This window comes from Erpetoichthys calabaricus, chromosome 11, assembly GCF_900747795.2.
Source record: "Erpetoichthys calabaricus chromosome 11, fErpCal1.3, whole genome shotgun sequence".
NCBI lineage: Eukaryota > Metazoa > Chordata > Cladistia > Polypteriformes > Polypteridae > Erpetoichthys > Erpetoichthys calabaricus.
The window spans coordinates 73,329,002-73,352,539 of NC_041404.2; the positions used below are offsets into that span (position 1 = coordinate 73,329,002).

Consider the following 23,538-nt stretch of genomic DNA (forward strand, 5'->3'; position numbering starts at 1 on the left):
AAGCCACTATGCTTGAATGTCTTAGCTTTTTAGAAACAGTAGCTAATTAGGAAAAGGAAAAGCTGCTTGTGATGTAAACGATACAGGATTTTCATCTTTAGCATAGACGTAAGCATCTTACCTGTCCAGGTACGGTTCATTTTAGAGGATTAATTCTTGTGTCAGGATGTGACAATGTGGGTTTGCTGCATGCTCCCATCTTCTGTACGGGAGCCCTTGAACCCGTCACCGTCTGTAATGCTACCGATGAGATAGGCAGTGAGGCAACAACATAGCAAAACAAACAAAGGGGATGGTGTATAAAAGTGCCAAGCGCTTTTATTTAAAAACAACAACAAAACAATGTCCAAATAAATAAGTGCAGTGCTTCAAATCTTCAATAAATAAATACAGTAATCCCTCGCTATATCGCGATTCGACTTTCGCGACTTCACTCTATCGCGGATTTTATATGTAAGCATATCTAAATATATAACGCAGATTTTTCGCTGCTTCGCGGGTTTCTGCGGACAATGGGTCTTTTTACTTCTGGTACTTGCTTCCTCAGTTGGTTTGCCCAGTTGATTTCATACAAGAGATGCTATTGGCGGATGGCTGAGAAGCTACCCAATCAGAGCACGCAGTTAAGTTCCTGTGTGCTGCTGATTGGCTCAGTGACGGAGTGCTGCATTAACCAGGAAGTCTCATCTCACTCATTCAGCATTAACGTGCTTCTGCTACTGCTTCAGGGGCCGTGTCCAAGCGCCAACAGAAGATGCAAATGATTGCAGAAAAGGTAAAAGTTTTGGATATGCTGAAGGAAGGGAACAGCTACACCGCTGCAGGACACCATTACGGCATCAATGAGTCCATGATTCTTTTTATTTAAAAAGGAGGAAAACCATATAAGATCTACGGCCGCAGTGTCCTTTAACCATGGCGCAAAACGAGTTGCAAGTGGATGTGATAAGGCAGTAGTCTGGATGGAATCTGCTTTAGGGATTTGGATTGAAGACTGCCAGAAGAAGAACAACGGTGGTGCTACACAGTCGCCTGAAGAGGCTCCTTTAGAAGAGCTGTAACGCTATCCTAGTGCTGGGCGGTATACCGGTTCATACCGAAAACCGTTTTTTATTTTTTTTATGAAATGGATTTTTCTTATACCGCAACACCGGTTTAAATTGCCTAAACGACGTTCGGAACATGGCGCAGCAGGAAACTGTTCAAGTGGGGACCTTTTTCACTGCTACACCGCTAAACACAGATTTGTTGCACTAGGGCTCTTTTTCACTGCTACACCACCAAATAGTGGGCTGTAGCATAGGTATGCTGCGCGGTGAAAATGGACAGAGCGCATTCCGAAACGGAACTAAAAGTAAAGCTGAACATGATGAACAGAAGAACTTTTGCTGAAAAAAAGGAGTCACATCCGTCGCCTGGAAATACTTTAGTTTTAAAAGGTCAGATGTGTAAATACTGTTTCTATACTACTGGATAATACTGCAAGCCAAGTTGTACTTGTTTTATTTGTTTTCAATACAGTGTAATGTACCTGGGTACTGTGTAATAGTGTGACGACATGTTGACTTTATTCTCGTAATTTGTCATTAAAGTAGAACATCGTAAACTAAACTTCATCGTAAAATGAATATTTAATTGACTAGATTTTCTCAAACCCCATCATAAGTTATATAGCACATTAAATGCTTTGTGTTAAGTGATTCTTAAACTGACTTCTTCTTGCACTAAGAGGAGGCGCCAGCAGCGATTGCCACACAGAATACATTCACTTCATGATCTTCCTGCTCTCTGAACATTTAGAATGCTAAGATAAATACTTAATATAATTTTCATGGTGAAATGCATTAAAGCATGCATTAATCATATGGGGGCACGGCGGCATTCCTGCCTTGCATTTGCATGTTTTTCTGGTGGGTTTACTCGGCGTGCTTCAGTTTCCTTTCAAAGTCATGTACGATGTGGGGTTTTGTTGTGCTATATTGACCCTGCTAGTGTATGTTTTGCTCGTATTCACCCTGAGATGTGCTAGCGACTCGTACAGAGATGGGCGCAACTCTGAATGGATGGCATAATTAACCATGTATAACGAACATATTTTTAAAGTTCTGAACACTCCGTGGGCTAAGTTTATAACTAGTTTTAATTTCACAAAGACGTTTATCGTGTGGTGATTGGTTATGTGGTGAAAGAAAAAGGAAGGATAGGAACTGGGGTTTTGGTACTTCAGATAGAGACAGCATGCATGTAATAAAGATAGCCCGCTCAGAAGAACATGCATTGAATTCTGTGTTCGTGTCTCCGACCAGCAGATCACAAACCCAACATTTACACAATATTTAAGTTAAACCTGTGCGATAGCTATTCATACATCCAGTTTTTTGGAGCCTCGTCACATCTGCCATAAAGTTCTCTACACTGAACATACACCTGGGTACCCCCTTACTGCGAGGGAGCAGCACTACCGCCTCACTACCGTGCATGTGTAATACCTGCTTTAATGCATTTCATCATGAAAATGATATCAAGTATTTATCTTTTTAGCATTCTAAATTTTCAGAAAGCAGGAATATCATGAAGTGAATGGATTCTGTATGGTGATCGCTGTCTTCTCAGTGCGGAGGAAGTCAGTTTAAGAAGCGTAGTGATTAACCACTGGGTCGGGGAATGTAACACAAAGCATTTAATGTGCTGCATTAATTTATGACGGGGTAAATTAAGTAATTGATTAAACATTGATTTTAGGAAGAAGTTTAGTTTCCGACATTCTACTTTAATTATGAAGTAAACTATGAGAATAAAGTGGAAATGTCGACTTTAATCTCAACATAAACGGCGAGAATAAAGTGGAAATGTTGACTTTGTTCTCGACATATAGTTTTTTTTTCTCTTCCCAGTATAGCTTAGCTTGAAGCAAGGTCCATATTAATGCAGTTTGCCTAAATGATGGTTCAGTTGGTAAAGATGTCATCACCAAGTTGCACTTGTTGTATTTTATTTTAATTTGGTGAATACTGTGTAATGCACCTGGGCTTGAAGTCTTGAAGTAATAGTGCAACTATCAGTAATAATACTATTATTTATTTTATTGTTATTATTTATTAGTTTAAATATTATGCAGTTTAATGATGATAAAGTTGTTTAAAAAGGTCACTTTAACGTGTCAGTGGACAGAGATTGTTAACATTAACAGAAAGTGTAGTTGGTTTACAAAAAATATTTACTATTTATTCCTTTTCTAAGACATATTTGGTGCAATACAATTTTTGACGAGCAGTTCTGGATATTTTACTAAGTCTAAATGCCTCTTTGTATGTTTGAAAATATGTTGTCAAAATTATAGTTTGTTTTTGCAAAATTTGTTCAATAAAAAGGTTCTATACTTTGACTGCATCTGTCATGCAATGTGATACCTTCTCCATCAGTGCCACCCCCTTGAAAACTATCACTTTATGGGGCAATGCAAAACTGTATTAATACTTGTGTGCACATTAAAATGCTTTTTTTGTACAATGTGCAATACTTGACAGTGGAATAGGTTATTCTTAGCCAGTAATTGCAGTGGAAAATGTGGTTAACATCCACTCATGCATGGGGAAAAAAATACCGTCGAATACCGTGAAACCGGGATAATTTAGAAAAATACCGTGATATAGAATTTTGGTCATACCGCCCACCCCTACGCTATCCTTTGTTGTGCAGTAAAATTAAACTCATCACTATCGGACAAGTCGTCGTGTCATTGTTGGTGAGTAACCATAATTATCTACGTACAGTACTTATTACATGTACATAGTTTAGTGTCACTGTACACACATTTTACTGTATACAATTTTTCTTGCATTGTACGTATTTATTGCTGGTGGCCTGTCTGTCGTAATGGCTGTAACATGTGATATCGGAGACACTCGATATCTTTAAAATAACATTTAGGTTTTACTGTATATAAACTGTGTTTACATACATAATTTCAACGAATCTTACCTAATATCTAAGAGAATACAAAGGGTTTATGCTGTATAATTGTGCGGGAAATGTTTATAATAGTGTGGGAGAGTTTATAAGGGCTTAAAATATATAAAAATAACTATATGAACATATGGTTTCTACTTCGCGCGATTTTCACCTTTCGCGGGGGGTTCTGGAACGCAACCCCCGCGATGGAGGAGGGATTACTGTAATCCATAAAAACAGATGTGAAACGTGGAAGTTAAAAACAATAGAAAAAAAAATCTTCTAAAAACAACGAAGTTAAAATAATGCAGAAAGCTGTCCTTTTAAAAATCCGGTGCATCCTTCTACTACTGGTGGCCCCCCTGCTTCCCCCGTCTGGGCTTCTCAACAGGGGAGTCACCCTACTTGCAGCTGTCCTTCACTCTGCCTACTTCAGCTGTTCAGTTCGCCTCTCCGATACCTGGCTCCGGTAGGCTCCTCCTGACAGCGACTTGGGTTCCACAGCGACCAGGGCACCCACGCTGGGGAATACACACCCCAAGTCCCGACTCTCGCAGCCTTACGCGTCCGGTCACTCCCGCCCTTCAGAATCAACTCTGCGGGAGCAACCACTACTGCTACTCCTCGGGTGTCGGCCTAACACCCAAGCTACCTTTACAGCTGCACGCAAGTCTGCACTTGCTCGGCCTCCTGCACCGACTTTCTCCTCCTGCTGCTTCCTGCCTTCTCCTGCAACCTCCGTTCCGTTCAATCTTTCATTTTTCCTTTTCCTCCCCCTTAGCCGCGTCGTGCTTCTATTTATCAAGAGGGCATGGCAGTTGTGGCAAATTAGCAGCCCCAGGAACAATCACGGATGCAGACGATTTCTCACCTGTGCACTTCGGTGAGAAACGCCCACACCGCAAATCGCCCTGAGAACCTCTTCAGCCACACTACCACCACGCTCCCTCACCAAACCGCGAGCGTGGTGATTATTTATTTTAAAAACTGGCCTTAGAACGGGAGCTGTGGACCCGCTATACCACACAGGATTCCTCTTATTCCTAACATGCAACACATTTGCATAACAAGTGCCACAAACCATGAATTGTGGTTGCCGATATTCACAGTGAAAAGCTGCAAGCTGTCTGTGAAAAGTCTTACTTCTATGGCCTAAAATTAATGAGTCGTTACATTAGTATATCATAAACTAGCCATGTGCACCAAACTACGTTGCGTGTGTTAAAGTTGTCTGTGAAGGGCTCCCTGTTTAAACGCGGCTGCCAGTCGTGAACTGGGCCCTTCGTCGCACAGCATTATGATTTTTTATAAGGGAAACAAAATTACAAAACAAAACCCTTGGACATTGATTCGATAGGAACGGCCTACTCGGAATCACTGTCCAAATAGTAATTATGTGGTGGTGGAGGAGCATTTCTGCTTCTCTTCGTTCACAGTCCGTCTCATTTTCATTACGCTGTCGTTTCCTCTCACGATCTCTTCTCAACCTTTCTCCAATCTCGCAGGTTGCTTTGTGGCAATCCAAAGAGTAAGGAAGAACCAGTGCTTCTTTCTTGAACTCCAAACGCCGACTGATGGAAATCACAGAAGTGTGTCCGACTTATACAGGTGCTGGTCATAAAATTAGAATATCATGACAAAGTTGATTTATTTCAGTAATTCCATTCAAAAAGTGAAACTTGTATATTAGATTCATTCATTACACACAGACTGATGTATTTCAAATGTTTATTTCTTTTAATGTTGATGATTATAACTGACAACTAATGAAAGTCCCAAATTCAGTATCTCGGAAAATCAGAATATCAATTAAGACCAATGCAAAAAAAGGATTTTTAGAAATGTTGGCCAACTGAAAGGTATGAATACGGAAAGTATGAGCATGTACAGCACTCAATATTTAGTTGGGGCTCCTTTGGCCTGGATTACTGCAGCAATGTGGCGTGGCATGGAGTCGATCAGTCTGTGGCACTGCACAGGTGTTATGAGAGCCCATGTTGCTCTGATAGTGGCCTTCAGCTCATCTGAATTGTTGGGTCTGGCGTATTGCATCTTCCTCTTCACAATACCCCATAGATTTTCTATGGGGTTAAGGTCAGGCAAGTTTGCTGGCCAATCAAGAACAGGGATACCATGGTCCTTAAACCAGGTACTGGTAGCTTTGGCACTGTGTGCAGGTGCCAGGTCCTGTTGGAAAATGAAATCTGCATCTCCATAAAGTTCGTCAGCAGCAGGAAGCATGAAGTGCTCTAAAACTTCCTGGGAGACGGCTGCATTGACCTTGGACCTCAGAAAACACAATGGACCAACACCAGCAGATGACATGGCACCCCAAACCATCATTGACTGTGGAAACTTTACACTGGACCTCACGCAACGTGGATTCTGTGCCTCTCCTCTCTTTCTCTAGACTCTGGGACCTTGATTTCCAAAGGAAATGCAAAATTTACTTTCATCAGAGAACATAACTTTGGACCACTCAGCAGCAGTCCGGTCCTTTTTGTCTTTAGCCCAGGCGAGATGCTTCTGACGCTGTCTCTTGTTCAAGAGTGGCTTGACACAAGGAATGCGACAGCTGAAACCCATGTCTTGCATACGTCTGTGCGTGGTGTTTCTTGAAGCATTGACTCCAGCTGCAGTCCACTCTTTGTGAATCTCCCCCACATTTTTGAATGGGTTTTGTTTCACAATCCTCTCCAGGGTGCGGTTATCCCTATTGCTTGTACACTTTCTACCACATCTTGTCCTTCCCTTCGCCTCTCTATTAATGTGCTTGGACACAGAGCTCTGTGAACAGCCAGCCTCTTTAGCAATGACCTTTTGTGTCTTGCCCTCCATGTGCAAGGTGTCAATGGTCGTCTTTTGGACAACTGTCAAGTCAGCAGTCTTCCCCATGATTGTGTAGCCTACAGAACTAGACTGAGAGACAATTTCAAGGCTTTTGCAGGTGTTTTGAGTTAATTAGCTGATTAGAGTGTGGCACCAGGTGTCTTCAATATTGAACCTTTTCACAATATTCTAATTTTCCGAGATACTGAATTTGGGACTTTCATTAGTTGTCAGTTATAATCATCAACATTAAAAGAAATAAACATTTGAAATACATCAGTTTGTGCGTAATGAATGAATCTAATATACAAGTTTCACTTTTTGAATGAAATTACTGAAATAAATCAACTTTGTCATGATATTCTAATTTTATGACCAGCACCTGTATACTCTGACTGCCGACTCCAAGAAGTGGGTGAACATTCGATTTGGATGAAGTGCTGCCAACGACGGTCGATAGAAACACAAAAAACCACAGTCTCGACAATGAAGCAGGTGTCGACGCCAGATCTAAACACAAAGCACGGTGTCGACGCCAGATCTAAACACAAAGAGTGGCATCGACAGTGTTTGTAAACAAAAGTAACAACCAAGGTGTTGTGTATTCAGCCAGTACAAACAGCACGTAGTCTCCTTTAGTTCAATCCTCTTTAATCACCACACTCCAACCTCATCCAACGATTCTCCCCCTCCATCACTACTGCCCTCTACTGAATACAGCAGGAACACCACACAAGGCAGTGAATTCATGGACAAACAAAGATCAAGATCCAAATGAAGATTAAATATAAAGATTAAATGCTCATGATATTCTAGCCAGTTCAGCCCTTGGTTTCCGGACTTCAGGCAGTCATTGACTGTAAAGAATGTTCAGCCAAATACTGAAAATGATCCAATATATTTATGATTATGTTAGTTTGTCCAAATAGTTTTGAGACCCTGGAAATCGTCAGGGGCGTTGAGATGGGGTTTATGCAGAAAAATGGCTGTCATTCCTTAACGGCTCATATGTTTTTGTTAAACCCCTTAAAGCTGAAAATCTACGCTTCATATAGCAAGATGTCAACACACAACATCTAACACAAAAAAAGACTGTGCCTGTAACTTTTTTTACTTAACAATTTACGAAAATAAACTATGATCGCCTTCAAAATAGTTCCTTTCTGAGCTTACACAAAGTTGCATACAATGCTGTCAACGTTCAAAGCAATTATACAGATCATTTCTGAAAGGCTGTTGAGGATCTCTGTAGTTTTTGCCTTCAAATCTTCTACTGACTCTTGCACTCCAACCTTTTCCAAATGAAGGCAAGAAAACATCTAAGTCTGAATGTGTGTCCACATGTAGTGAGTGATCAAGTTGAGCTTTTTCTCACTGTGACAAATTAGAGCATATTCTATAACCATCTCTTTGTTTCTCCCCTCCCACTTTTGGTTCCCAACGTATAAGGTTAGTCTCAATTTTTTTGTGTCGGACCTCATGTATAAATATAGTAGATAAGGTATGTCTAGTGTCCACTGCTCTACTGATACACTTCCTTTGTGTGATATATTTTCAGACAGTTACCAAAGCACAGCCTGATGTTGCAATCAGGACAGAAGGAGCAGATTTCTTTGCACACTTTTCTTATATTTTTTCTGTTGCTTGCATAAAGGAGGGTAAAATGTCAGTGCCAGACATGCATGATCGAAGGGTTGCTGCAGGCTACCACTACACAAGGCTTAGTGACTTCCACATTTCCCCTGTAACAAACATGACATTTACCACATTGTGAACAGTACTTAAGGGGACTAAAGTCTTGCTTGTCCTTACACTTAACTGCAGTTATTTTGACTTTTTGTTACACAGGTAATGTCACACCACGGTGAAACTTCAGGTGACCAAATTTACCAGGCATACCTTGGTGGTACGGTCATACTGGACCACATCATGTGTCAGTTTCACTTTCCAGGTCAACGTTTGATGACCAAATCACATGCTCATCATTAATGCTTGATTTGATATATGGTTCCTTTTAAGTTGATGCTAAAATTGCCTTTATGGATTTTCATTTGCCATTGTATTTTTTATTGGTGGCTTTGCTCCACTGATGAAAATTGATGAGGCACCTAAGAGTTATGATAAAGTGGCAGAAAGCATTTTTCTTTTGGCATGATGTTATTTCATTCACTCACATTTTCATTTTTATTTCTTGATCTGATCAACAGTTCAGCTTCAGTTCAATCTAAAAGTGCCTTTATGGCTGTTCATTTGCCATTGTGATTTACATTGAAGACCCTGCCCAACTTATGAACATCAAGGAGTTACCATAAATAGGCAGATCGCAAAGAAATAATTTTTTTTTTTTTTTTTTTTTTTTTTTTTTGCAGCATGATGTTATTTAATTCACTACATAGTAGCAGACTTACTGGACCCAAGAGTTATTTTGGCTTAACACTATAAAATGTTTCGTTAAACATTACTCCAAGCCTGACTTGGGTTTAATTGGAATTGCGCAGAATTCTGAGCTACAGTCACACTTGTGTTTAATTCCAAGGAGGTTAACGAAAAGCAAAGTCTACCACATTGAAAAAAACCTTAATAAAGGCATGAAGTTAGAACCCCAGAAGCCACCATACAAGAATCGAATACATACTGTACATTCAAGCCACAACTTTCTTGTTAGCACCACCTATAGGCTGTTTCACATTGACTCTAAACTGAGCTTTATCTTACATTTTTCACCCGTGTATAACATTAAACAGTCTGTCCAGAGGAAAACTGATTATTACCAACTCATTTAGCCTTTCCCAAGGTTTCTTCCATTTTTTCCCTACTACGTTTTTTTTGGGAGTTTTCCTTGTCTTCTTAAGAGAGTCAAGGCTGGGGGGCTGTCAAGAGGCAGGGCCTGTTAAAGCCCATTGCGGCACTTCCTGTATGATTTGGGCTATACAAAAATAAACTATTGTATTGTATTATGGACTAACACAAAGCACAATATATTCATGTTTCTCTCTCTCTTTTTTTTTTTTTGCTCTGAAAGTCACTGTGAAATCATCACGTTACTATTACTAGTTTTTACTTACTTGCATTTGTTAAAAAGTAAACTAAAATGCTTTTTATTTTCTAATTTCACAAGTCAAAGTTACTCATTTACAATGAAAGTTGACAAGAGCCTTGATCTACTTCTTACATCTCTCCTTTGAAAACCAATACCAACAGATTAAGTTAAATATCACTGTTTAAATGTTTCTTTATTTCATAGTCTCCTACAAGGCAGTCCACTATGAGTATGGAATGACCAGCCTTTCGTTTCACAATCCAAAGCCTTATGCAGGTGGGTGCAGCAAGTAGAAATAATGTTTAGCCAGTGCAGATGGGGTACTTCTTTTGGCTGTTCCCAATAGGGGCCGCTACAGTGAATCATCTACTGTATTTCCATATCTTTCTGTCCTCTGTATCTTGATCTGCCACACCCACCACCTGCATGTCCTCTCTCACCACATCCATAAATCTCCTCTTAGGCCATTCTCTTTTCTTCTTGCCAGACAGCTCCATCCCTAGCATTCTTCTCATGATATACCCAGCGTCTCTTCTCTGCACATATCCAAAACAACGCAATCTTGTCTCTCTGGTTTTGTCTCCAAATTGTACAACCTGAGCGGACACTCTAATGTACTTGTTCCTACTCCTGTCCATCCTGGTCACACCCAATGCTAATCTTGACATCTTTAACTCTTGTCAGCCTCCAGCTCTGTCTTCTGTCAGTGCCACCGTCTCCAAACCATATAACATAGCTGGTCTCCCTACTGTCTTCTAGACCTTCCCTTCCACTCCTGCTGGTACCTGTCTATCACAAATCACTCCTGACACTTTTCTCCAGCCATTCCACCCTACCTGCACTCTCTTTTTCACCTGTCTTTCACACTCCCCGTTATTCTGTACTGTTGATCACAAGTATTTAAACTCATCCACCTTCTCCAACTCTACTCCCTGCATATCCTCAATCTCCATTTCTCTGACCTTCCTCTAATTCACACACACGTATTCTGTCTTGGTCCTATTGACATTAATTCCTCTCCTCTCTAGAGCATATCTCAACTTCTCTTGGGACTCCTCAACCTGCTCCCTACTGACTCACTCATCATGAAATCTCACAAACAATGAGAACTTGGGACTTGAAATTTGTAATGTACCCTTGGCCCATAGATGCTCGCTAAGAAACGGTTTTAAAAATTTCGTAGTCCAAGTGCAAAATTTCTTATAGTTTTTTTAGACCAGTTTGTATGCTTGTCTGCTTTTCACAAAAGAACTACTTAACGGATTTAGATCAGGTTTTTTTTTCTATAATTTGCTTGAACATTCTGTTGATTTTGTGACTTTCTCATCGCGCTAAGTATCATAGTTCGCTTGCGGTACAGATTTATTAGCGCAAATCCGAGAGAGACTCATCAGGCTGAAGGGAGGGGGGCAGGGCTTTCCTCACTCACGCGTCTGCCTTGGGGCGTAACCTTAACTCTGCTTAGTCAGCGAACGAGAGAACTACTTAACTGATTTACATTTTTTTTTTTGCTTGAACATTCTGGTTGATTTTGCAACTTCTCTCATTGCACTAAGAATCATACTTCACTTGAAGAAGCGATATATTTGTGCTAATCCGAGACAGAAGCTGCAGGCTAAGGGGAGGTGGAAGAGTGACGTCAGGAGTAGAGAGCTGGGCAGGACCCTCCTCACTGTCCTGTTTCACTAATGGGCAGGTGAAGCCATGAGGGTTGGCTAGTATTTTAGAAATTATATATATTCATTGCATTCGTAGTCTGAGTTCCGACCCGATTGTATGGGTGGTTACCTAACAGGTAACGCATGTGGTTGGTCTGCCATTCGGCAAACATCTGCCACGGGGCCAAGGTTCGATCCCCGCAAGGGGAGCAGTAGAGTGTGTACGCCTGATGAGGCCAAATAAGGGCAAAACCCGTGTTGCGCACACTCTGCATTATTCGACAGTAAACTATGCAATATTATAATATATATATATACTAGCCAACCCGCGGCGTACCATACGCTGCATAATCAGGCCGCTTTTTTAATGATTTTTAAGCACAGGGAAAAAAATTAACATTTGAAAAATCCGGAGGAGAGGGGAAGGACGCCCATTACGCCCATTCGTCATGCTAGTCTGCCGATTTCTCGTTCAGTAACTTGTGAGTAGTGATGGGTGGGGTGAAGCCTTGAGAAGCATCAACACGTTTGAAGCAATTGTGTCGGAAATCGTATAGAAGCTTCGAAACATTTGACACTCACCTGTCACGTGACACCTTCTGGCCATTTTCATTAACGTTACAGAAACTTATGATACACTTCAATGACGTCTGTTAAAAGTCGTATTGCTTTTATTTTTTCGTAGCTACAGACTGACAACGAAGAGAAGGGTTCGTCAGTAGCTGCTAGTGTCTGATGTCTAAAAAATATAAATATAACTAATGCCGACAGGCAGAATGCACTATACGATAGCAAGAGTTAAACAAAATAAGACGCCTCACCTCATGCATTCCCGGCTCTTTCAATTAGTATTTACTTTTGCACTGTATCATTATAATCGCTCCTGTTATTAGTATTATAATTAACCCTGATCTTTTGTTGAGATCACATTTAATAGCCTTAAATGTTTTCTTTGGTCTGTCTTAATTAAAACGGAGTAGACAGAAAATAAAGGTTTATCCCTGTACTTTGCCATGATATAGGTAAGAACATTTGAGAAAGAAAATGTGAAATCCTTAAATCACAGATGTCATTATTCGATCAAGTATTAAAATCTGAAGTGCTTGGAAAGCTCGACACAGTGTCGAAACCTGAGTATCGAGCGGCCCATCACTACCTGAGTGTCACGTAGAGTTTTGATTGTTGTTTGCGATTCTGGCCGCTTTTCGCGTACTGAGTTGTTCGGGAGTCACAGTTGAGAAACAGTTTAATGTCTTTTAAGCACAGGGGAAAAAATGAACATGTGGCCCGGTGCATTGTTTAACTGCCTTGTGGCGGTGTAGTAGTACGGCTGCTTTGCAGTAAGGAGACAGTGGAAGATTGTGGGTTCACTTCCCGGTTCGTCCCTGTGTGGATAGCAAATTATCCGTGACAAACAAACTGTTTTACACGCTGCAAACCAATCCGCGCCGCTTTTTCAAAGTTTTTTAATCCTTCGAGTTGCTAATTAACTAACTAACACCCACTCACTCAGCTTGTGTGAAAAAAAATGCGCCCGTTCTTTCATCATTTTGTTGCAGCCTATCAAAGACTTGGTGATCATGTTTTGTAGACTCAATATATATTGGCTTTTTCACTCAGCGCGAGGGCGCGCATTCATCTCGGATTATTACATCTTGCTAGACTAATCTGCTACACGGCTGCGTTTGAAAAACCGACTTATCCCGGATGAGTTTCACCGGCATTAATGATTAGGAATCTGGTTGGAACAAAACCCTGCAGCCACAGGGGTTCACCAGGACCGAGTTTGGCAAACACTGCTGAACAGAGACGAAACCGACTCAGGTGAGGAGTGGGGGCGGGCAAAGTAGTTGCAGCTATTGATTATTCAGTGTTGTTTGCCTGGGTGTCTGATCTGCTCAACAGGATTATAAATAAAAAGGAAAACAATGTGAAGGCAATGTCACAGGTGATCCTGTGGTATAGCGGGTCCACAGCTCCCCTTCAAAAGCCCATTTTTAAATAAATAATCATCACACTCACAGTGTAGACTCGTGCTTTGGGCATTTCTCCCCTGTGCAGTGTGTGAGCGAGTGAGGAGAGAGAGAGAAAGCCGGTACGTTACAGTGAGCGAGAGCAGGCTCGAAGGCAATGTGTTCCTGTGGTATAGCGGGTCCATAGCTCACATTCAAAAGGCCATTTTTAATCAGGCGACTGACAGTAGTGGAGTCAGGCACAGAGAAGGTCAGCTGCAGAGAGAGCGTCTCGACTGTTGCAGGGCCTGAAGCAGGTGAGACGCTAATGAAAAAGAGGCACAGGGCTTATTGATTTTTAAAGACTGCTTCCTTCATTGTGTTTTAACTTCAGTTTTAAAGGATTACGCGGCTCTCTCTTGCGCTGCCTGTGTGTGCCTCTGTCTCTCTGTGGTGCTGCCTCTGTGTGTGTGTGCGTGGCTCTCTCTCACGCGCTGCCTGTGTATGCTTCTGTCTCTCACTCGGCGTTGCCTCTGTGTGTGTGTGTGTGTGTGCGTGCGTGCGTGCGTGCGCACGGCTCTGTCTCTCGCGCTGCCTCTGTGTGAACCAAGATTCCACTGAGGTGGACTAATGAAAAGTCAACGTGGCTCAGAGCTGCAAGTGGAATGTGGCACAGACAAACAGAAATGACGGCATGTTTTTCGAGGCATCGCGTCCGAGTTGGTGGGCGTGACTGATTTTTTCGTCGTATCCAATGGCCTAAGAGTTGGTGGGCGTGGCTCCTTCCTGCGTGCGCCATTGGCGTCTTACTTGTCGGCGGTTTAGTGAATCCACGCCCCTTCCGGCGTGCTTTCCATGGTCGGCTACTTGTCTCCACGCCCCTTCCGGCGTGCTTTCCATGGTCGGCTACTTGTCTCCTGGCTTAGTGAATTATATATATAGATAAAATAAAATAAATAAAATCCAACGTGTGTCTGATTTATTTGCGCAAATCTGAGAGAGTGACTGCAGGCCGAGGCCCTCCTCACTCACTCGCCATCCTCTGTTCGAGTCGGTCTACCATGTGTTGGAGCATACCTTGTCTTCACTCAGCTAGCAATACTTGTTTGTGAAACAGACATTATCATCTACAGATTGTTAAGGAGTAATGTTTGACTTTTTGGGAGAGATATCAGAACTGTGTGTGTTTTAGAAAGTAGCTGCCGACTGCCACAGATATCACAGTCACATGCTATTCTCTCCATGCGGAGGTCGCTGTCAGAGCTGAACACGACCAGATACAGTGCCAGTGTACCTACTTTCCGCTTGGCCAGAATTACATTTTTTTTTCCCCCCATTTTTAAAGACTGTTCTGTTTCACTACTACATTGGTGGAGCCGAGGGGGACAGCTAGTTAACGTATAAAATGTGCGTTTATCGTATTTTGACAATGTTTTTCCTTAATTTTAAATGTTAATGATACATACTAAATTAACTGTAACCAAAGAGCTGATCATGTCATTCTGCCCCCATTTATGCTGCACAAGTATAGACAGCTGAAAGTTTGAAAATTGTAAATTCTACATTATAGATAAAAGTGCTTCGGTATCACTTTAGTAACACAAAGGACAAGCATGTCAGGCATAATTTCCACCTGAATTTTCAAGACTATGACATTTCTTGAATTAAATTACAGTATTTAGATGTGTTGAAGAGCCAAGAGTTTACAACAATAAAGTAACAACACTTAAGGGCGATAATTGTTTCATTCAATAATTCAGACTAAAAGGCTACAGCAGTGGAATACTGTAGACTACAAACGTCTTAGCACTTGATTGCAACCGTTGAAAATTCAGCAGCAACTCCTCTTAAAAATCTGTTTATATTTAACAAAAATCAATATGTTTGTGTGACCTGGGTGAAGACAAGAGAGCAGTCGGTTTACAATGAGTCTTCCTGTAAAAAAATGTTTCTTCTGAAGGCACAGATATAGCAGATGTACCCATGCCAGTTGTGGCAGCCCCAGATACTTATTTGTCTTCAACCAATCTATAAGATTCACGTGAAGTGGTATGTACTTGTCCTCACTACAGTAGTAGTGAAAATCTGCTTCTGTTGGTTCTGTTATTTCCATGTTGTTTTCTCTCACCAAACGAAATTGCAATGGCAGACTTATTGTCTATTTGTGGTTTCTTGGCTATCACTTATGCTATACAATATTAGCAACAGCGTTTACATTTGAAAGGAGGTCACACACTTTTGCTTTTAAAGTGCATTTACCTACATTTGCCTTAAACTTCAGGTGTTTGAGTTGATATAAGTATCACCTCCACAGAGAAATATTCATGGTGCACTTTCTTTAGATGGCTGTCCTTGCATTTCGTTCAGATGTTTTGAAAGTACAATTGCTGAAAAGGGATATACAATTGAGACAGGTACTGCAGACTGCACAACCCTGTGGTGGCATATTTCAGAGAGTGTAGCACAGATGACACCTCCTGCCCTCACTATCATCAGATTGTTTAACGGTCCATGTAGCGGTCCTCTAATGGATGCTGCTGCTGCACATTGGTCCTGGATCTAGTAATGCTTTAATTTATTCAACAGTGACTCAAAGCAAAATTATACAAGTACTTTACATGGAGCCTCTGGCTGCTCCACAGGAAATACAAGCTTCCCAGGAAAATCAAGTAAATGCTCTTATAATTGTAGTAATTTGGCAAAACTCGTATCATGCAAGTTAGCAGAACTGCACATCTCTCACTTCAATTGAACATATTAAATAAAAAATAACCAACTCTTTGTCATTGTGCTGTATTTAATGCAATACATACCCAATGAATTTAGCTTTCCCGTTATATTAACAAATTACATCTACCATTTAATTACTTTCTGCGTAAAACAAAGAACAAATCACCAGTTACTTCAATGTGACTGTAAAATAATTTTGATCAAATCTCCAAAACACACCATTAATGACAGCCCTCATTTTTATTTGGTTGGTTTTCTTCTCTATAATAGATTGAATACATTAAATCACCGCGTAATATTTATTAGTCATTCATGGATGAGACCATGGTGCAGATGGTGCTTTGTTACTACTGGGGAGAGTTTACATGACTACGCCAAGAGACAAACACATTATCTGAACAGCTCTCCCAGTATCTTCATGTGAAGTCTGGCAATAGCTTTCATGGCCAGAAACAGAATCATGCACCTCGAAGTGCCAGTCCAGGAAAAAATTAACATGAAGCTATCAATGTAGGGAGAGCTGAAGTTTTCAATTTAATTTTGAACCTACAGAATGTTAAAGAATTTCAAGTGAATTCTAAATTCAAATCTGAATATGACACTCCTACTTAAAGCAAACTGGTGTTCTCAGAATAAGTCTGCATGAAGCACTAGGCTGATATACTTAGAAAAATCAAATTGGTATGCAAAAGTCCAACAGCAATTGATCTGAACAACCAGCACCCTCATCACTCCCAGTCTAAACCTGAATGCTGGCTTGTGTGCTGTCCCTGCTCTGTGGACTCTGAACACCAGTCATCTTAGATATAACTTATAGCTCCTCATTATGCCACAAAAGGCATTCTGCTAGGACAGACAAGTGTATCTTCCAATCAAATTAAGTCATTCTTGTTAAGTGAAATCCCACTTATGAACCCAGTACACTATACAATAACTACAATATGAAAAATAAATGCAGCAAATATAAAACAATTAAAATTACTCTCTGTTCTGTATCTGTTTCTACCCTTTAATTTCCTGCCAGTCACCTCATACTAGCCTAAGTTGTCCAATTCTACAGCCAGACTCTTTTTTTAACATCTGCAGGTTCAGGTTCAGTTTGGAGTCACGGACTTGTCTTTGACTGGAAGATATTATATGACTATCTATCTATCTAATAACACAAATACTGAGTACTTGGGGGGGGGGGGGGGGGGGGGGGGGTATTAGCATGATATGAGCAGCAGTTTATAATAAACCGACTTTCTAACATCATGGACTCTGGAATGACCAAAATTACTGACCTTTGCTAGACAAGTTGTTTAAAACCTTTGGTAATTCTGCACAATTCACCCTTCAGACTCAAAATAGTTAGAATGCATTAATGGATCCTTATTGCTCTTTTTGGAAGCCTTTCTATGGCAAAGCAAAAAAACACGAGTGCAAGCTTTAAAATAATTTGCTAAATCCAACTGAGAAAGGAGCTCAAAGAACAGTAAAGACATTTCTAACTGAAGAGTATCCATTTAGAAATGGATCATAGAACACCACTCTAAAAAAATCTTGCTGTGGCACAATGGCACATAACTGGGTGAGAGAAAAACACACAGAGCTGCTGAGATGGTGTCCTATGAGACAGATTTTCCAGTGAGAAAACACATTTGAATGCTCATCTGAATAGTAGTGCCCCCTGCAACAATTCGAAGGGAACTGTTATCTGAATTAATGGCACTGTAACATAATGCTGACCTCTGAACTCATTTCTTTATAATAAAGAAACCAAATATTTAGCTTCTCTTTCATTGTAATTGTTTTCTTAGTATGTTTTGTCAATTTGAAAAATTTAGAAATAAAAAAAAAACCAAAAAAAAAAAAAAAACCTCTGGTCATCCAAGAATTTCACCATATGGTTCTTTTTGTATGTAGTCTGCTTCTTCTATTCATAAAAAAAGTAAGAGCTAATCTTTAACTGTTTTTCAACTGGACTGAGCCACAAATCAACAGATCTCACATTCCCTCCAAGACACCGGCTGAAAGTGCACTTGAACTGAACGAGGTGGGATAGGGAGATGTCACAAGTGGTTAACTCCAAAAATTCCCACAGCACGTGAACGCAGCATGTGTGATTTGAGGCTCAGTGTGATCATTAAACACACCTCCGAGACAAGTCAGGAATGACAAAGGTTGGAGGCTAGCCTACCAAAGGCACCAACTGAACCACAGTTAGGAATGCTTATGAGAAGTGTAGTTTGGCCACATTCTGCACAAGGCTGACCCTGTTCTGGACCGTCTAATAAATACTAAAGATGTGACATTAGGACTTGAGAAGTACGGTAGGTTGAAGGATAGGCCCTGTTCTACACATTTCTGTCTACCAGTACCCTGTGTTTGGTCAGCTGTCGGTACAGTTTCTCTAGAACCACGCTAGGCCACATCTCTGGCACAGATTTTAACAGTCGCTTTGGACTCAATCGGATGGTCCTAACTGTACAGAACAAGTAGTAGTTATGGTGTCATAATTGCAAAATGAACACTTGTATCCTACCCCTGCCAAGTGGCTCAGGATCTTGGTACTGTATGTCCAGTCTAATCCAAACATCCATCACATCTCACACTCTCGAAACTCTTAAACTGTACCCACCACCCTCCCAAAAATAAACACCTCCTTTTTTCTTACCCGCACTCGAAATCGAACCATCGCCAGCCTGATGCAGTGGCTGAGACAAGCGGGGGGTAAAAACCAAGCTCGAGGTGGCGGGGTGCCCTTGTTGGCGATGTGGTTGACGATGAGCTGAGCGGTCTGGCGCTCCCCTTGCGCCCGGCGCGCCCACTCGGGCCAGCGCTCCTTACCCAATGTCCCGTTGAACATGACCACCAACTCCAGGCCCCCCTGATAGAGGCAGGCCTGCGACAGCGCGGCCAGATATCCGAGCATGGCATTCCACTGGCCGCCGCAGGCCCAGTCCGTTTGGTAGCCTCCATAGAGCCGCTGCAAGCCGGAGTCCGCATCGATGAGCACTCTAGCAGGTGGTGGTGGCGGCGGGGCCAGCGGAGGAGGGTGTGGGTGCGGGTGCGGTGGCGGCTGCTGCTGCTGACGGGCCACTGTCCGGGCGAGCTTGAGCAGGTCGACGGGCACTGCGGCGCCCGGGCATCGTTTTTCCACGTACTCCTGAAAGCCTTGCACTCCCATGGCAGCCTCCCGTACCCGAAAGGAACGAAGCGGAACTTGGCGTTTCTCAGAACTGCTGGGAAAAGTAATTAATAGATCGGGGGGTGTTATTCTTAATGATTAAGCCCCCCCTCCGCCTACTGATTTTTTTTCTGTAAGGTTGCGATGTTGTCAACTCTGGGATAGGGAGAGATAAATCCAAATACGTGGATGTAAAATACAGCTTTAGATTTGTTCGGTTGTGAGGGGGGTAAAATTGGTCTCTCCCAAGCCCCTCTCTCAGAGATACATGTTGAAGTTCTTCATGCAATGTCCGCCATGTTGTGGTCTCTCGGCGAAGGGGGAAGAGTGCGCTCGCAGGATTCTGGGAGTTTGAGTCCTCAGTGCAAGGAATTAACGGAGTTGAGGACTGTAACAAGCGGAGGCACTGAACTACAACTCCCAAGATATCTCCAAGGCCTCGTTTTTCACGCCGAAAAAGAACCCAGAGAATTTCCCTGCTTGCTAGTTATTTTAAAGACACAATTTGATGCGTCTGCAACTTAAAGGATATATTGTTGAGCGGAAGATATCTCCTTAGACTCCCATTCTCAACATACAGCAACAAAATCGCGTACGAAAGAAGCATTGTGGGTCTCAGTAGTCCTTGCTTTTATCTTCACCGAAGCTTTTTGCAGAAGTTTCAGAGTTGGAGAACTTCAGGTCCCATAAGACCTTGCGACTTTAGGAAATACTATTTTGAAAAATTGCATCCTTTTCCTTGCTTGATCTATAATAGAATGTATGTGTATATTATGCCTTAAAAATGTATATTAACTATACTAAATAATTCTTATGTCGTTGTTGGCGAGGCGTAGATTCGTATGTCTCTACCCCGAATTTGCGAAGTTAGTTGGTACGGTCCAGCCTCCGTCCAAGTTTTGTCGGCGTTTCACGTGACTGCGCTTTCTGCCACGGGTACAAGACGTGGACAAGCAAGCTGAGGGAGAAGGGGTGGGGGGTTGTTAGGAGTGTAAAGCCTCACGGGGTGACAATTTGGTCGACGTTTTATGATTGTAAGCTTAAAAGACAGCTGTATTGTTAAATATATCTGTAGCAGCATGAATATCAAAAACGTGTCGGCATTTAGAAGGTATGCGGATCGGGTATTTAAGTTAACGTACCAAACGAGTTCGATGGATGCCTGGTCTCCACTCAGTCGGTTACTTTCTGCATTTCAAATTTGATCTTTGTGTCTAGTAGGTGTAATATCGTTTGTTGAACCTACGTCTGGAGACCCTGGTTAGGGCCATTTGGAGCAAAACAGCGCTTTATTTAGTTTTAGACTTGAGTCAACTTGAGAAACGGACCAGGAGCCTTATGCACAACGCCATGTGTAGAATTCACACTAAAACATGGTGTACAGACAAATGTCGAAATCTGAGTATGCTCAAAAAAAATTCAGACGTACAAAACTATGCGTAAGCCAACTTGCACGCACATCTGCTACATAAATCCCAGACAGCGTGAAATGTAACGCTTGTGCATGCACCTGCTGCCCCACCCCGTCTCCTCCCAGAATTACACCTGTTTGAAAATGCAAATCAATATAAATACTCCTTTAAGTAGTGTGTTCTGTGAAGAGACAATGACAAAAGCACGGGGGAAAAAAGAAGAATTTCAGCGAATGTCAAGTGGAAGTAATGAAAAAGTACTGTTTGTTGGTTTAAGCAATTGTATAAACAACAAAAGGAAGCTGATCGAAAATTCAAGTTCAGAAAGTCGCACAGTACCCAAAATAAAAAAAGTTGTCAGATATCAAAGTCGCCGTGAAAAGGCAAGTCTTTGCCCACCATCTGGGTGTCAAATGGAAGCTTATTAGGGTACAGAGAAAAGAAAAAAAAAATAGGGACACTGGAAAAAAAGCTTGAAATGTCAACTTTAATTTCAAAATTTACACTTTAATCACATAGTTTATTTTGTCATTAAAGTAGAACGTCATAAACTTCATCTTAAAATCGTTTTACTAGTTTCTCAAATCCCATTATAACTGAAGTAGCATGTTAAATGCTTCACATTCTATGTGTTCTTCTATGTGCTCTATGTGTGTGAGTCACTACTTGCTTCTTAAACGGGCTTTCTCTTACGCCAACAGGACACAGAATACATTACATTCATGATATTACAGTTCTCTGAACAATTTCAATACCATATATATATATACAGTATATATATATATATATATATATATATACAGTATATATATATATATATATATATATATATATATATATATATATATATATACACAGTATATACACAGTATATATATATATATATATATATATATATATATATATATATACACAGTATATATATATATATATATATATATATATATATATACACAGTATATATATATACACAGTGTATATATATATATATATATATATATATATATATATACACCCCTAAGTTCTTGTCAATAAGCCGCGGCTTATCTAAGGAAAAAAGTTGTGAAAATGAAAAAATAGAATATCGGCTTATACATCCATCGCGGGGGTTGCGTTCCAGAGCCACCCGCGAAATAAGAATATCCGCGAAGTAGAAACCATATGTTTATATGGTCATGCTTGGGTCACAGATTTGCGCAGAAACACAGGAGGTTGTAGAGAGACAGGAACGTTATTCAAACACTGCAAACAAACATTTGTCTCTTTTTCAAAAGTTTAAACTGTGCTCCATGACAAGACAGAGATGACAGTTCCGTCTCACAATTAAAAGAATGCAAACATATCTTCCTCTTCAAAGCAGTGAAGCAAACAAATCAATATGTCTGTTTGGCTTTTAAGTATGCGAAGCACCGCGGCACAAAGCTGTTGAAGGCGGCAGCTCACACCCCCTCCGTCAGGAGCAGACAAAGAGAGAGAGAGGGAGAGTTTGTTTTTCAGTCAAAAATCAATACGTGCCCTTCGAGCTTTTAAGTATGCGAAGCACTGTGCAGCATGTCTTTTCAGGAATCAGCTTTACAAAAGATAGCAACGTGAAGATAATCTTTCAGCATTTTTAGACGAGCGTCCGTATAGTCTAGGTGTGCAAACAGCCCCCCTGCTCAATCCCCATACGTCAGGATCACAGATAGTCAGCGCAAGAGAGAGAGAACAGTAAGCCGGGTAGCTTCTCAGCCATCTGCCAATAGCGTCCCTTGTATGAAATCAACTGGGCAAACCAACTGAGGAAGCATGTACCAGAAATTAAAAGACCCATTGTCCGCAGAAATCCGCGATATATATTTAAATATGCTTACATATAAAATCACAATTTAAATGACCGCTACGCGCTCGTGTTGACTCGGCGACGCCCAGAGCAGAAAGAACGCGCTCCGGCCGCTCCAACCGCGCCATGCGGGGAGTGAGAGAGGCGGCAATATCTCACACTCTCTCCCCCCTTAAAGAAATTAAATGGGCGCAAGTGAGACCACTGACCTCCCTCCCTTCTATTAGTTATAGGTTATAGTACGTTCGGCTTATCCATGAGTCCGGCTTATCTATGATACGATTTTATTTTAAAAATTCGTATGATTTTTGGTCTCCGGCTAATACATGAGTCCGGCTTATAGACAAGAACTTAGGGTATATACAGTGCATCCGAAAAGTATTCACAGCGCATCACTTTTTCCACATTTTGTTATGTTACAGCCTTATTCCAAAATGGATTAAATTCATTTTTTTCCTCAGAATTCTACACATAACACCCCATAATGACAACGTGAAAAAAGTTTACTTGAGGTTTTTGCAAATTTATTAAAAATAAAAAAACTGAGAAAGCACATGTACATAAGTATTCACAGCCTTTGCCATGAAGCTCAAAATTGAGCTCAGGTGCATCCGGTTTCCCCTGATCATCCTTGAGATGTTTCTGCAGCTTAATTGGAGTCCACCTGTGGTAAATTCAGTTGACTGGACATGATTTGGAAAGGCACACACCTGTCTATATAAGGTCCCACAGTTGACAGTTCATGTCAGAGCAAAAACCAAGCATGAAGTCAAAGGAATTGTCTGTAGACCTCCGAGACAGGATTGTCTCAAGGCACATATCTGGGGAAGGTTACAGAAAAATTACTGCTGCTTTGAAGGTCCCAGTGAGCACAGTGGCCTTCATCATCCATAAGTGGAAGAAGTTCGAAACCACCAGGACTCTTCCTAGAGCTGGCCGGTTTATCTAAACTGAGAGATCGGGGGAGAAGGGCCT

The 23,538-nt window shown here is 41.2% G+C and overlaps 1 protein-coding gene across 1 annotated transcript in view; it reads right to left on the reverse strand.

Moving 5' to 3' along the window:
* fam120c (family with sequence similarity 120C) overlaps positions 1-19,941 on the reverse strand; it is an 81,847-nt gene extending 61,906 nt beyond the window's left edge. Inside the window, exon 1 of the mRNA XM_028813350.2 lies at positions 18,817-19,941. Within this exon, the coding sequence (XP_028669183.1) occupies positions 18,817-19,329 (513 nt within the window). The 5' untranslated portion in view covers positions 19,330-19,941. The remainder of the gene's footprint in view (positions 1-18,816) is intronic.
* Positions 19,942-23,538: the final 3,597 nt, after the last annotated feature.